General features: G+C 50.5%; 2 protein-coding genes across 8 annotated transcripts; both read left to right on the plus strand.

Annotated features, from left to right (window-relative positions):
• The first annotated feature begins 521 nt into the window (after nucleotides 1-521).
• On the plus strand, nucleotides 522-11,885 carry OSCP1 (organic solute carrier partner 1). Of its 7 annotated transcripts, none has more exons than XM_086863637.1 (11): nucleotides 575-765; nucleotides 3,006-3,035; nucleotides 6,470-6,624; nucleotides 7,759-7,926; nucleotides 8,288-8,368; nucleotides 8,931-9,034; nucleotides 9,400-9,528; nucleotides 10,054-10,123; nucleotides 10,595-10,755; nucleotides 11,318-11,381; nucleotides 11,688-11,883. In XM_086863637.1, exons 1-11 carry the CDS (start codon nucleotides 654-656, stop codon nucleotides 11,802-11,804), a joined length of 1,191 nt encoding a protein of 396 aa, XP_086719763.1. In that variant the 5' UTR covers nucleotides 575-653; the 3' UTR covers nucleotides 11,805-11,883. The 7 variants fall into 7 exon arrangements, with proteins under 7 accessions (XP_086719766.1, XP_086719765.1, XP_086719768.1 ...); XM_086863638.1 differs by having other exon boundaries at nucleotides 577-765; nucleotides 10,616-10,755; nucleotides 11,688-11,881; XM_086863640.1 differs by lacking the exon at nucleotides 3,006-3,035 and having other exon boundaries at nucleotides 522-765; nucleotides 10,616-10,755; nucleotides 11,688-11,880.
• Nucleotides 11,886-11,892: 7 nt separating this feature from the next.
• LSM10 (LSM10, U7 small nuclear RNA associated) lies at nucleotides 11,893-14,014 on the plus strand. The gene is made up of 2 exons (XM_086863645.1): nucleotides 11,893-11,961; nucleotides 13,424-14,014. The coding sequence occupies exon 2, from the start codon at nucleotides 13,429-13,431 to the stop codon at nucleotides 13,798-13,800; it is 372 nt and encodes a 123-aa protein (XP_086719771.1). The 5' UTR covers nucleotides 11,893-11,961; nucleotides 13,424-13,428; the 3' UTR covers nucleotides 13,801-14,014.
• The last annotated feature ends 771 nt before the right edge of the window (nucleotides 14,015-14,785 follow it).

The following is a 14,785-nucleotide window of genomic DNA, read 5'->3' on the forward strand; positions in this document are numbered from 1 at the left end:
ATGATGATGGTACACAGGGATGACGAAGGCACACAGGGATGATGATGGTACACAGGGATGATGAAGGCACACAGCTAGGGATGATGAAGGCACACAGGGATGATGATGGTACACAGGGATGATGATGGCACACAGCTAGGGATGATGAAGGCACACAGGGATGATGAAGGCACACAGGGATGATGATGGTACACAGGGATGATGATGGTACACAGGGATGATGAAGGCACACAGGGATGATGATGGTACACAGGGATGATGATGGTACACAGGGATGATGAAGGCACACAGGGATGATGATGGTACACAGGGACGATGAAGGCACACAGGGATGATGATGGTACACAGGGATGATGAAGGCACACAGGGATGATGATGGTACACAGGGATGATGATGGTACACAGGGATGATGAAGGCACACAGGGATGATGATGGTACACAGGGACGATGAAGGCACACAGGGATGATGATGGTACACAGGGATGATGAAGGCACAATCAGACGCTGCCGATGCGCATGCGCGGCTCGGCCGGCCAAGACGGCACTCCCGGATTGGCCCCGCGGCTGCCCGGCAACGGCGGCGGCGGCGGCCCGGCCTGCGGGAGCGGGGCCGTCACTGGGCCGTGCCGGGCACCGGAGCCGTGCTGGGACCATGTCGGCGCGAACGCTGCCGCTGCTGTTCCTGAACCTGGGCGGGGAGATGCTCTATATCCTGGACCAGCGGCTGCGCGCCCAGAGCATCCCCGGGGAGAAGGCGCGCAAAGGTGAGCGGCGGGCAGGGGCCGGGCACGGCTCCCTCCGCTCTCGGTGCCTGCGGAGCCCCCGGGGAGCCGCTGCCGGTGTCCCGAGGCACGGCTCCCTCCGCTCCCGGTGCCTGCGGAGCGCCCGGGGAGCCGCTGCCGGTGTCCCCGGGCACGGCTCCCTCCGCTCCCGGTGCCTGCGGAGCGCCCGGGGAGCCGCTGCCGGTGTCCCCGGGCAGGGCTCCCTCCGCTCCCGGTGCCTTCGGAGCGCCCGGGGAGCCGCTGCCGGTGTCCCGAGGCACGGCTCCCTCCGCTCCCGGTGCCTGCGGAGCGCCCGGGGAGCCGCTGCCGGTGTCCCCGGGCCGGGCTCTGCTCCCGCTCCCGGTGCCTGCGGAACCCCCGGGGAGCCGCTGCCGGTGTCCCCGGGCCGGGCTCTGCTCCCGCTCCCGGTGCCTGCGGAACCCCCGGGGAGCCGCTGCCGGTGTCCCCGGGCCGGGCTCTGCTCCCGCTCCCGGTGCCTGCGGAGCCCCCGGGGAGCCCCTGCCCGTGTCCCCGGGCACGGCTCCCTCCGCTCCCGGTGCCTTCGGAGCGCCCGGGGAGCCGCTGCCGGTGTCCCCGGGCCGGGCTCTGCTCCCGCTCCCCCCTCCCCGAACGCGGCTCGGGCTGCTCCCCCCGGCTTGTCGGTTCCCGGGATTGCCACAGAATCACACGATGAACGAGGTTGGAAAAGACCTTTGAGATCATCAAGTCCAACCTATGACCTAACACCTCCTCATCAACAAAACCATGGCACTGAGTGCCACGTCCAGGCTTTTAATAGACGGTGACTCCACCACCTCCCTGGGCAGACGATTCCATTGCCCAATCACTCTTTCAGTGAAGAATTTTTTTCTCATCTAAGCTTCCCTTGGCGCAGCTTTGTGTCCTCTCCTTCTGTCACTTGTTGCACCAGGACACACAGGCGCACGCTGTGCTGTCAGCAGAGGATGCTGCAAATTGACAGCATCAGTCTGGCCAGGAGTTCCCTTGCCCCCATTTCAGGGCTCCATCGTAGTAGTTCCCACTCTTAATTATCACCCCTCTGTGTTTTGTGGTCTCCACTGGGAAGTGCAGCCCGTTGGGTTGATCAGCTCGGTGAAGTTCGTGTGATAAGAACAGCACAAAGGTGTTGCTGAGTTTGGTTTGGGAGGTTCTCACACAGAAGGATAAAGTAGAGTCCGTGTCGGTGTTTCTGTGCTCAGTTCGGGGGTTAAAGCTTCAGAAATGCACTTTTGGACTCAACTCAGGATTTGGTTATGTCAGCCCAGGTCCTGGACTTTTGGGGCAGACCAGGTTGTTTTGCAATGGGAAGGAGCTTCCAGGAATAAATATGTAAATCTTGTGCAGACGCAACATGTGCAGTTGTGTGAAATTCAAATACTAATACGGCTCCTGAAAACCTTGTCTGGCTTTTCTACAATCTTATTTGGCCAAAATCCTTGTACAAACAGAGCCTCATGTGGCTTCATGAGGGGTATGAAACTCCAGTTCACAGCCAAGCACCTCTGGATTTACCACTTCAAATTAAAGCTTTGCTTTACAAGTCCTTGCACCTCTGTGTCAGGGGATGGGGAATGTGCCTCGGGAAGCTCTGGTGTGTTTTATTAAAAAATCAACTTGATATGAGCTTGGTATTGTTATCCCTTCTGCCTGTCCTTTATGAAGTGCTAACCACAAAGGGTTCACTGTGTAATTATTGTATTGTTTGTGAGGGAGCAATTTGTTATTATTCATGTGTGTCCTGATGAGGCAGTGATCTGACAGAAGTTTACTGCTGTTCATACAGGGACAAATTTAGGATTTTAGCTCAATTAAATCTTGATGGAGTATCTCAGCAGGAGAATTGGACTGTTTTAGCTTGTCCATGCATGGATTTTTTTTTTCTTCCAAAAAATTGTGTGTTGATTTCACTGAGATGTGGTTCATCCACACTGAGGTGTTTGTTGATGCTTAAAACTCTTCACTCAAATGTTGGTTACTTGTAAGTGCAAAATACAGCTGAAACCTACCTAAGCTCATGCAAAGGGTAAAATTTGATGTGCACTGAAGCAACAGGATTTTATCCAAGGGGAGGGTGAGGTTCTCATTCAGTGCTGAATGCTGATGAGACAAAATCCATTCATTAGCTTTTTTTAAAAAAAAAGTTTATTTCTTTCTATTTCTTTTCCTTGCAACTCTTGTTCTTACATCTTGAACTGCTGTTTTGTTTTATATGCTTCGTGTAGATGAATGGACAGATGTGGACAGGAAACGAGGTACAGTAACTGCTGGCTGCATGCACCAGTCCAACCCCACGTGCACACCTGGGGCTCATCGTGCCTGAACACCTGAGGCTGTTCCTGCAGCCTTCAGTCAGTGTCACAAATGAACAATAATTCTCATCTGGTTACATTAAATGCATTCAATTAAATTAAAGAGCATTAAATGCTCTTTTGACTGTAAATCAGTGAAAAAACAGACCATATCATAAAATCATATGGCCTCAAAAATCAGTTTTTAATTTAACCAAGCCTATAAATGGATCAAAACTTTTTATCCTGGTGGTCTTGCCTGCAAAAAATGGTATTTGTGTCTCTTTACCACTGTTTTCATGCAAGCATGCAATTATGTGAGCATTGTGCAGGTCGTTTTTCTTCTTAAATGCAGGAATATTTGGTATATTCCATTTTTCTAAGGTCTTCTCTAATTCATTGCTCAGGGTTTGGACAGGTGAACTCCAGGGATGATTGAAGGCATTCCCATCCCAGCTGCTTTACCCACTTGTGCTGGTGGTTACACCTGGCAGTGATCCCAAAGGAGCAGGTGCCCACACCTCAGCCAAGCTCATACTGACTGGAGGGATCCTGAGGGTGGGATTGAGCCCTGGGGTGCTGCAGGGGAGCAGCTGAGGTGTGGACATGTTTCCCTCTGGAATCTGCCCTGGGACAGGAGCCTCCAGCACAGGCTGTGCTAAGGAATGAGGAAATTAATGTGTTGAATCTCAGGTTTTTGCTCGGTGAGCATGAGCAGAACTTACAGGGTCCTTCTGAGCAGCCCTTTTATAAGAGGGGTCAAGGTTATGATTTGTGTTTAAGCATCATTGGTAGGTTTTAATATTTAGTGAAGGTAAATGGTGATGTCATGGAGTTTTCCCCAGCTTTTTTCTTACCATTACTTCCTGTTTCCAAGCACACCCTTTTCCTAGCCTTTAACTCAGAAGTCCAGGAACAGATTCCATCCCATCCAAAATGATGAGGAGCTGCCCAGAGCTGTGATGTAGTGAGCCAGGGCCGGCTCAAAGGCAGATCCCAGACCCATCACTTCTCCTTTGAGGGAGAATACTTTGCCTGTTCTCAGTGCCCCAGGGGATCTCAGGAGGCTCCTGGAGTCACCACCTGAGGCTGTCACTGATGGAGCTGTGAGAAGGTTCCCTGAGGAACCACGAATCTGTGGCACGCAAGGTGACTGACCAGAACTCAGAATGTTCCTTCTGCTGCCCCAAACATCCTCCAGGAACCACCAGCATCACCCAGGTGTGGCTCCAGTGTCATGCATCCCAGCCATGCCAGTGACACATGCTGTCTGTCACCAGAGACATGGCATGGGGAGGCCAAAGCCACCGTCACCCCCAGCTTCAGTCCTGTCCATCGCACTGGCTATACTGGTTTCCCTTCTCTCATCCCAGTTGATGACCTCCACTCTCTGCTCACTTGCTTTTTCTGTGTTGCTTGTGCCATGTTCCTGGGCTAATGCTCCTGTGTCACCTGCCATGGCCACTCCAGGGCCCCACTGAGACCTTTGCTGTGTCATTATCAAACATGTGAGAGATTTATTATCAATTTGCCCTTTACTGTGATTTTTTTTTTTTAATATCTTTCTTAGTTCTTTTTATAGCCCACACAAGAGGTTTTAATTTCAGAAGATAAATGTCTGTGGTTCACACAGACCTTCGATTCTGTTGAAAAATCAGTGTGCAGGAGGTGTCTGTCTCCTGGTGGTTTGGGTTGTTTGTGACTCTCCAAACACAGGAGAAGTCTGTGTGGGCAACACACACAAGCAGCTTAAAAATATTTTCCTTAATCGCAGTATGAAGCAGAAGTTCTTATTTTGTCATTATTGATTCCCTGCAAAATTAACTAGATACTAATATCTACTAGTACTAATATATTTTATTTTCTCCATGAAAAACAGGGGATTTCTGTCTGAGATTGCAAGTAGGGATTGTTTTATGGTCATTTTATTTGAAAGGAAGGGAGAAAGGAGGGACTTTTTTCCCCTTTGTAATTAGGTGTATTCCTAGTCCTGACTGCTCAGGAGCTGAGATCTGTCTGTGGTTTTGGGGTGTTTAAACCAGGACTAGGGAGCCCTGTCAGGTGTAGCACAGGGGATGCTGAGCTGTGTGACCAGTGCACGAGGAACCTGTGACCAGCAGGTTTAGAGAGGAGGCAGTCACTTCAGGAGGTCTCTGCTCCTGGGAGCAGAGCCCTCCCTGCCCAGGCTCCCAGCAGACCCCCAGGAAGTTTATCCTCTAGGAAGAGATGAAATTACAGTGAAATTACCTTTGTTTTGTCTCTTGATGTATGACAGGTGTGAAAAGCCAGTTGTGTGACCCCTCCAGGGAATCATAAGGGCAATAATTTAAACCATCGGTCACTACGACTCTCTGTATGTTCACTTTTTCTCCTTTTTATTTTTTATTATTATTATTTCTGATATTTTTCTAATCCACAATAATTGTTTGGCATTATGAGCTTCCTAAAAGTCAGGTGCTTAGGAAATTCCACACTTATACAGTAATCTGTGACCTGATGTATTCATTTACTTTTTTTTTTAATAGAGGAATAAATGTTTATTGATGATAACTCTTAAGAGTGTATCAGAGAGATAATAAAAGGGGCAGATCCAGCACAAAAGCTCAGATGCTGCATCTGTTTGAACCACTGCACAATGTTTTCCATCTTGTTTGCATTAAAAGCTCAATAACAAGAGCACAGCCCTCACACTCAGCACTTCTGAGTTCTAAGAACTCCTCAGTAATAAAACAGTAAAAATAAAAATGGCTAAATTTGCACATAAAAAATGAACCACAAATAAGGAAGTTTGAAGTTCAGCATTTGAAACTTCAGGGCCGGCAGATGTTTCAGCTGTGAGAGCCTTGAATGTTGATATAGATCCCAGGGATATAAATGCTGTATTAAATACCTGCCAGTGTTAATCTGCTTGGAATAAAGATTACAGAGAGCCCTGCAGGAGCTTCTGTTGAGAAGTTAAAAAATAGACTGATGGTGTCAAGGCACAGCCAGGCAGCTGCAATCTGCAAAGATTTACCACAGTGCAAAACACTCTCCTTAGGAAGCAGAACTGCAGCTTTTTTAGATAATAACACATCAGAGCAGCCTACGAGCAACATTATTTCAAAGTGAAAAGTGTCAGCTATAGCTGTTAAACCGGGGCAGCAAAGCCAGCCTTATTCCCATGGGGAAGCAGGGACTGCTGCCTTCAGCTCAGGTGGCATTTGTGCCCTGGGGGACACCAGCTGGCTCAGCCCAGATGGGAGTGAGGCAGTGCTGGATCCAGAGGTGCTGTTCCCTCTCTCCTGATGTGCTCTGTCCCTGCTCTGCACAGGTAACCCCAGTGTGACTGTTGCAGCTGGGATGGACCAGGAACGTGCTGTTCTGCAGCAAACCACAGAGTTTATTTGTCTTTGCAGTTATGAATGACATCATCACCACCATGTTCAACAAAAAATTCATGGATGAGCTGTTCAAGCCTCAGGATCTGTATTCCAAGAAAGCCCTGCGCACCGTGTACGACCGGCTGGCTCACGCCTCCATCATGAGACTGAACCAGGCCAGCATGGACAAGGTACCACTCCTGCTGCCCAGCCTGCCTCTGCTGCACTCCCCAGCTGCCCTTCACCAGTTTCTGTTGCAATAATTAACCCGTGGCTTTACCATTTTGGAACAGATTTCCTTGTGTAAATGATTCTCGGCCAAGAAAATCCGTGGTGGTATCAGCTGCTTCAGAACTGAGTTTTTCTGCTTGAACAGCTAAATGTTTGATTTGAACAAGTTCACTAAGCATTCCTTAAGTTTATCAGGTGTTTCGGTATATATTCATATAAAAAGATACACATATTTGGTATATGGGTGTGGATAAATGTCTGTATTTCTGTACTGACACCCACTGTCTTGCAGGTGTTAGAGTTACTGCCCGCAAACCGTGTATCCACAGCCAATTTAGGAAAATATGGTAGGAATGGGATTACCAGAGAGCCCTCTACCCAGGTGTCAGGGCTGCTGAAATTCACAGAATCAGTGAGGTTGGAAAACCTCTCCAAAAGCGTTGAGCCCAACCTGTGCCCAGTTCCCACCTTGTCACCCAGCCCAGAGCACTGAGTGCCACGTCTAGTCATTCCTTGGACACCTCCAGGGATGGGGACTTCACCACATCCCTGGACAGCCCTTTCCAATGTTTAATCAACATTTCCATGCAGTAATTCTTCCTGATGTCCAATCTAACCCTCCCCTGGCATAGCACTTGTTCCCTCTCCTCCTGTCCCTGTTCTGTGGGAGCAGAGTCCGACCCCCCACCAAGTTGTCCCCTCCTGTCAGGAAGTTGTGCAGAGCCAGAAGGTCCCCCCCGAGCCTCCTTTTCTCCAGGCTGAGCCCTCTCAGCTGCTTTAGGTGCTCCAGCCCCTTCCCCAGCTCTGTTCCCTTCTCTGGACACACTCCAGCCCCTCGATGTCTCTCTTGCACTGAGGGGCCGAGAACTGGACCCGGCACTTGAGGTATGACCTCACTGAGCACTGGTGACATTGAAGATCCAGCAGGGAGGCTGGGGATGGGACTGCAGAGATCTTGTTTTTTCAGGAAATGAAGCTAAAATGGTTCCTTGTGCCACAGGCCCACAGGCAGGTGCTGGCCTGACTTAATCCCTTTCTCCATGCCTAGGAGGTTTCCTCTGTAATAGGACCAACATTCCTGTGTTCCTTTGCAGCTCTACGACCTCATGACTATGGCCTTCAAATACCAAGTGCTCCTGTGCCCTCGGCCCAGGGACATTCTGCTGGTCACGTTCAACCACCTGGATGCCATCAAGGATTTCATCTCCGACTCCCCTGGCATTCTAAACCAGGTGGATGAGACCTTCCGGCGGCTGATTGAGGTAAGAATCCTCAAAAAAAGGGTGGGACACGCTGTGGTTTGATTCTATGGGTTTTTTACCTCTTCAGAGATGGATTACTACATTGGAGAGGGCTGTGAGTTAAGTAGTATTTTTCTACTGGCCCAGTTTAAATCAATGTATTGCTTATTCAGCCTGATTTAAGTCTCCACTGATTTCAGCAGAAATTAAATCAGACTTTCAGTCACAGACAATAATTACTGATAATGACCAGCAGCCCCCTTAGAGCATCTCTGCTCCCCCTGCAAGCGGATCAGAATATTCAGCTGTACTTGTTCCCTCTTTCCCTGAGTGGGACATGGAACACCTGTAAACCCTTGCCATGATGATTTTCCTTTTCCAGACCTACAACTGTCTCTCTGATGGTGAATTCCAGCTCATCAGGCAAACACTTCTCATTTTCTTCCAAGATATGCACATCAGGGTAAGAGCCCAATCCAACTAGGCAGGGAGAATGACAGGGAGTTTGGGGCTGGAATACAAAGGGATTTGCTTATAAACACTGCAGGTCTGGGTTTGTTGCTTGTGCTTTTCAGTCATCTTGATGTGCTTGTAATTGCACTCAAATTTCATAAATTGAGCACATATACTGCAATACTGCTGAATAATTCTACAATATTATGACAAAAGGAATCTCTATGAGTGTGATTTGCTGATTGATAAATCCATTTTTCCTTTTAGAAGAAACTTGATAGGAAACCTGAGCATGAAGTCTTGATGTTCTCTAAACAAATTGGTCACACTCAGGTGCACAAACAGGATGTAGTTTTTAATTTAATTTTTTTCATGTTATATCCGTGCCCATCCTCTGGACCATAATTCCACATCACTGGCTTTGTAAATACATCCCTATACACACATCAAGAGCTCTAGGAGACCTTCCCCACTGTAGGCAGAGAAATTTAAGCTCAGATTTCAGGGAATTTGGGTGGGAAGGTCCGTAGAGGATTTCCCCAGGGTGTGATGTTTGTGATTTCATTTTGCAGGTCTCCATCTTCCTGAAGGATAAAGTGCAAAATTCAAACGGTCGCTTTGTGCTGCCAATCTCGGGGCCTGTCCCGTGGGGCACAGAGGTGCCAGGGCTCATCAGGTGAGCTGGTGCCATGTGTGGGGCTGCTCAGGGAAGAGCATTTCATTCTAGAAGGCTCAGGAATCCAGCTCAAATTGCCATTCCTGTTGCATGGACAGCTGAACCTCCAGTAAATACTATTTAAAGGGCAGAATTTGGGACTAAGTCACCAAATTTAATGCAATGAAATGTTGAGCTGCTTTTGGAGTTTTCTATCCCAGTAAATTAGCTGTTATTAATTTATCCCATAACAGAGGTATGGGATACCATACTGTATGGCAATGTACAGAATGGAGTTTTATTCCCCTCATGCAGAAAGCAGAGGAATTAGGTACTAAAATCAGGACTGAAACTACTAAACGTTTCAATAATGGCTCATTTTTAAGGATGTTCAATCACAAAGGAGTGGAAGTTAGAAGGACTGAGTTCACCACTGCTGGGAATTATGTTACTCCACAAAGGGAAGGATCTTTTGAGCTTTATGGAGACAGAGTCCTCAAACTTGGAACAAATATGTAAGTAATTTTTGTTCTATGTAGAAACTTGAACCAAATCTGATAGATTGTTCAGAAGCACATCTTCAGCCTAGTATGGTTTTGGCCTCTTTTGCTATTAATTATCAGGTTCAGTTTGTTACAAGGTGCTGTCCTGCACCAGGACATGTATGAACATTGTATAAAGAGCTGCAGAAAACAGCAAAACTTTGATTTCCACAGTGGAACTGAGGAAAGAGTGTTCTCACCTGGTGCTGCACCTTATGTGAAATGTGATTTAATGTAACCACAGTCAAAAAATCCTTTCTGTTCTCCATGTTTGCCTTAATGTACATTTTCCATCCTTCTGAGATCTGTTCCTTCTCACAACTTTGTCCCTCACACGTCTTAGTTCCTCAGTATTGCACCACACTGAGCTTTAACTTCTCATTGCAATTGTTCACTCTTCAAAAAAATATCTCAAAATTCTGCATCCTGTGCTGCTCCCTCTGGTTGCTGTAGCTCGTCCCAGAACAAGCTGTTCTTCTTTGTGTGTTTTCCCTCTAGGTACAGCGTGACCCGGCCAGTGGAGACACACATGTCAGGATCATCCAAAAACCTGGCATCCCAGGCAAAGGTCAGTGTTGTCCTGTTCCTGTCACTGCTTAAACTGGCCAAATTCTTAGTCTCTAGATATGGGGTAAGTTCAGGGAAGCTTTTCTGTTGTTCTCAGAGCCCCATCCAATCCTCCCCAGTCCTTTGAAGCCAGGAGAAAGGCACATTTTCCCAAAGAATCCACACGTTCATACAAGGATGTGCTTGCTTCCATTTTAATCTCCTCAGAAAACAGAAAGTTGACTTTACAGATTTTTCATCTGTCCAGTTTAGCTGGAAAAGTATCTTGTGCTGAGTCTATAAATTCAAGCAACCATTTCTAGTATTGAGCTGGTGATTACTTGGTAATCTGCACAGTCTGTCCCAGGAACAACAGGGAAATGTGTTTATATCCCTCTGAAGGACGTGTATGGAATATCAGAAATATATGATGGACATATATGGAATACCAAAGTTCCTTGCAGCCCCAGTCTCCCAGGTAATTGTCCACCAGACCCCCTGTTGTTTCCTGCAGGAGAACATAGCCCCCAACCCTCTTGCTAAAGAAGAGCTGAACTTTCTGGCCCGGTTGCTGGGAGGTTTGGACATCCAGAAACCCACTGGTGGAGAGACAGGATTTCGGCTGAACTTGTTCACAACCGATGAGGAGGAAGAGTACGCTGGAGTCCTTCATGGTTTGGGTTTGGGTTGCCTGTGGGGAGCCCTGGAGGCCAAAGCTGGTCCTGAGCAGCTTTAGGGTCAGACCAGCACATTGCTATCCTACTCCAGGATGTTTCCTGTGATGCAGCCATGCTCCCAATGCCACTGGACAGAAACATCCCTTCAGCCATTTTAGCAGGATATTTCTATCTGCTTTTCATCTCTGCTACAGAAATATTCCCGTTCTTCTACACCTAACAAAAATATCTAGGACAGGGAGAAGCCTCCAAACGGGTGAATATATTAATTTGCCGAGTAGGAACAGAGGCATAGTCCAAACTTTATCGAAGTCCAGAATGGTTTGGGTTGGAAAGGACCTTAAGGGTCCTCTAATTCTACCCTGTCATGGGAAGGGACACCTTCCATAGACCAGGCTGCTTCAAGCCCCATCCAATCACACCCTGTGAGCATCCTCTGAGCATCATTTGTGCTTACAGAAGCCTCATGAAGTCTGATTTTTATCGTTTCCTTATACATCTTCATGGGATTAACCACTCATTTCATGTTTTTAATCAAGACACGCTGCACAGACCAGACCAGAGGAGTTGTCTTACAAGGTTATCAACATTGAAGCCACACAGGTACGCAACATGTTTCACATCGCTGGTTCTCACCATCCCAGCCTTGCTAAGGACCATATTTCACACAGAGTAGGGACTTGAAAAGACATTTTTTCCCATTTCACTTAAGCTTGTAACTAAGCAATGGCCAATTTTTTGTCGGGACAGTGGAACTGGTGAATATTCACTAAGAAAATTTGAATCCTGAAAAAACACCAGAGCAAGTTTTAGCCGACTTGGGTGTAAAAGGGGCAGGTCCCAGCCCAGCGCAGTCCCGGCCGCGGTTGCGGGCACGGGCGGCGGCTGAGCGCGGTGTCTGTCCCGCAGGAGCCGGGCCGGCGGGCGGAGCTCTCCCGCATCCTGGGCGAGCTGGAGGTGGCGGAGCCGCGCCCGGGCAGCGCCGAGAAGGGCGAGGACCTGCTGGCACTGATGGACGGGCTCTGAGCGGGACACACGGACAGCAGGACACGGGGACACACGAGCGTTGCGGAGCGGCGCGCGCTCCCTCTCCCGGACGGGGCGGGGCTTGGGGCGGGGCTTGCGGCGGGCGAGCGCCTGCGCGAGGGGCGGGGTGGGCGAGCGCGCGGGAAGGCGCCGGCTCGTGAGTGCGCGGGGGGAGGGGGGAGGTACGGGGACAATGGGGGGACATGGGATAGGGACAACGAGTATGCGGGGGGGTTGAAGGCAGGGAGAGTGCGAGGGAGACACGAAACAACCCAGCATGCGGAGGGGGGGGGCCTATGTGTGTCAGGGGTGGTGTGCCAGGGGGGTGGGCGAGGAGAATGGGAGTGAGTGGGGAGAGGGGCGGCGTGCGGTGAGTGTGCGAGGGGTGGTGGGGGTGTGTAGGGGAGTGCGGGGAATGGCATGGGTGCAGATAAATGTGCAGGTAAGTGTGAAAGGGATTGTGTGTGTGCAGGTGGGCGTGTGACCGGCCTTACATGTGCAGGTGAGAGTGCAAGGGGTGATGTGTGTGTGTGCAGGTGAGCATTTGAGGTTTGGTACAGTGTACAGGTGAGAGTGCAAGGGGCGATGTGTGTGTGCAGGTGAGCATTTGAGGTTTGGTACAGTGTGCAGGTGAGAGTGCAAGGGGCGATGTGTGTGTGCAGGTGAGCATTTGAGGTTTGGTACAGTGTACAGGTGAGAGTGCAAGGGGTGATGTGTGTGTGTGCAGGTGAGCATTTGAGGTTTGGTACAGTGTACAGGTGAGAGTGCAAGGGGTGATGTGTGTGTGCAGGTGAGCATTTGAGGTTTGGTACAGTGTGCAGGTGAGAGTGCAAGGGGCGATGTGTGTGTGCAGGTGAGCATTTGAGGTTTGGTACAGTGTACAGGTGAGAGTGCAAGGGGTGATGTGTGTGTGTGCAGGTGAGCATTTGAGGTTTGGTACAGTGTACAGGTGAGAGTGCAAGGGGCGATGTGTGTGTGCAGGTGAGCATTTGAGGTTTGGTACAGTGTACAGGTGAGAGTGCAAGGGGCGATATGTGTGTGCAGGTGAGCGTTTGAGGTTTGGTACAGTGTACAGGTGAGAGTGCAAGGGGCGATGTGTGTGTGCAGGTGAGCATTTGAGGTTTGGTACAGTGTACAGGTGAGAGTGCAATGGGTGATGTGTGTGTGTGCAGGTGAGCGTTTGAGGTTTGGTACAGTGTACAGGTGAGAGTGCAAGGGGCGATGTGTGTGTGCAGGTGAGCGTTTGAGGTTTGGTACAGTGTACAGGTGAGAGTGCAATGGGTGATGTGTGTGTGTGCAGGTGAGCATTTGAGGTTTGGTACAGTATACAGGTGAGAGTGCAAGGGGTGATGTGTGTGTGCAGGTGAGCATTTGAGGTTTGGTACAGTGTGCAGGTGAGAGTGCAAGGGGTGATGTGTGTGTGCGTAGGTGAGTGTTTGAGGTTTGGTACAGTGTGCTAGATATGTGTTCAGGGCAGCGTTCAGGGGCTGCTTCACGTGCAGATGAGCATGCAGGGGTTGCTCCATGTGCAGGGGTTGGCCCATGGGAAGGGACTGTGAGCTGCAGTGGGTGGGTGGGTGGGTGTCCCCAGCCCCAGGGCATGCCCTGTCCTGCCACAGCTGCCATGGAGGTGAGCCACTCGGTGAAGGAGCGTACCATCGCTGAGAACAGCCTGGTGATCCTGCTGCAGGGCCTGTGTGGCCGCATCACCACCGTGGAGCTGCGTGATGAGAGCGCGGCCGTGGGGCGCGTCACCAGCGTGGACGCCTTCATGAACGTGCGCCTGGCCAAGGTGACCTTCACGGACAGGCAGGGTGCTGTGTCCCACCTGGATGAGCTCTTTGTGACTGGCAGGAACATCCGCTACGTGCACATCCCTGATGAGGTGGACATCCGGGCCACCATTGAGGAGCAGCTGCAGGCCATCCACAGGGTGCGGTGCTTCGGGGGCCGCGACAAGGGCCGCAGGGAGTTCCCTTGTGCCAAGCACAGGTGAGGACCTGGTGCTGCCTACAACAGCCAGGATACACCCAGGATAGGCCTGGGATGGATGTGTCCCTTTGGTGGACTGCCAGCCCCCTCCACACCAGCCATCCCTCCAGGAACATTTTCATCTTACCCCAGGGACTTGGGGCTCTGCGGTTCCCCCCATTGGTGCCTGCAGAGGAGCAGGATTGGTTTTTGTAGTGAATAACATCACTTAAAGTCTCTGTGGTCTCTCTGCTCGTTTCATGTTCCATTGGCAGCTACTCATGTCTCTCCACTGCCCCTGGCTCAGCCTTTCCCTGCCCACAGAGCAAAGAACTTGCTGTCATTCAGCATGGCTACCCTGAGAGCTGGAGCTGCTGGTGTTGAGCTGTGCAGGGGCTGGTTCTGGTTCTGTGCTCAGCTTCCTGCTGGGCCACTGTTCTGGAAGTGTTCAGTGAGAAGAGAGCGAGGTGAAGGGGTGTGAACATGCAGGAGAAGGGGCAGCACTGTCTGCCTCAAAAAGTAGGAATGTGCTTCACCCAGGACACAGAATGTTGGCACTGCCGGCTCCTCTACTTCCTGCCCCTCCATCACCACAAACTGCGGTGCTACCAAGGTGCAGCCCACTGTAGCCTGTTCCCACAGGGACCCCGTGGGACACGGAGCCATGTGTCCTCTGCGAGAGGAGCTGGGGGGTGTGCCCTGGGGGTGCTTCTTTGCACGGGCCTGGGGCTGGGCAGCAGCACAGGGCATCTGGGGGGCCCAGCCCAGAGGGTTCCAACACCAACGGTCTCGGACCGGGGCTCAGAGCATGGAGCTTCTATGCGTCCAGCCCGGAGAATCCCAGCGTGGGGGTCCCAGTCCGGGGGTCCAAAACCCACGGGGTCCCTGTCGGGAATACACAACCCGGGGTATCCAGTCTGGGGGTCCAAACCCACGGGGTCCCAGTCGGGAATACACAACCTGGGGTATCCAGTCTGGGGGTCCAAACCCACGGGGTCCCTGTCGGGGAT

The sequence above is a fragment of the Cyanistes caeruleus genome, chromosome 26 (assembly GCF_971803275.1).
Source record: "Cyanistes caeruleus chromosome 26, bCyaCae1.hap1.1, whole genome shotgun sequence".
Lineage (NCBI taxonomy): Eukaryota > Metazoa > Chordata > Aves > Passeriformes > Paridae > Cyanistes > Cyanistes caeruleus.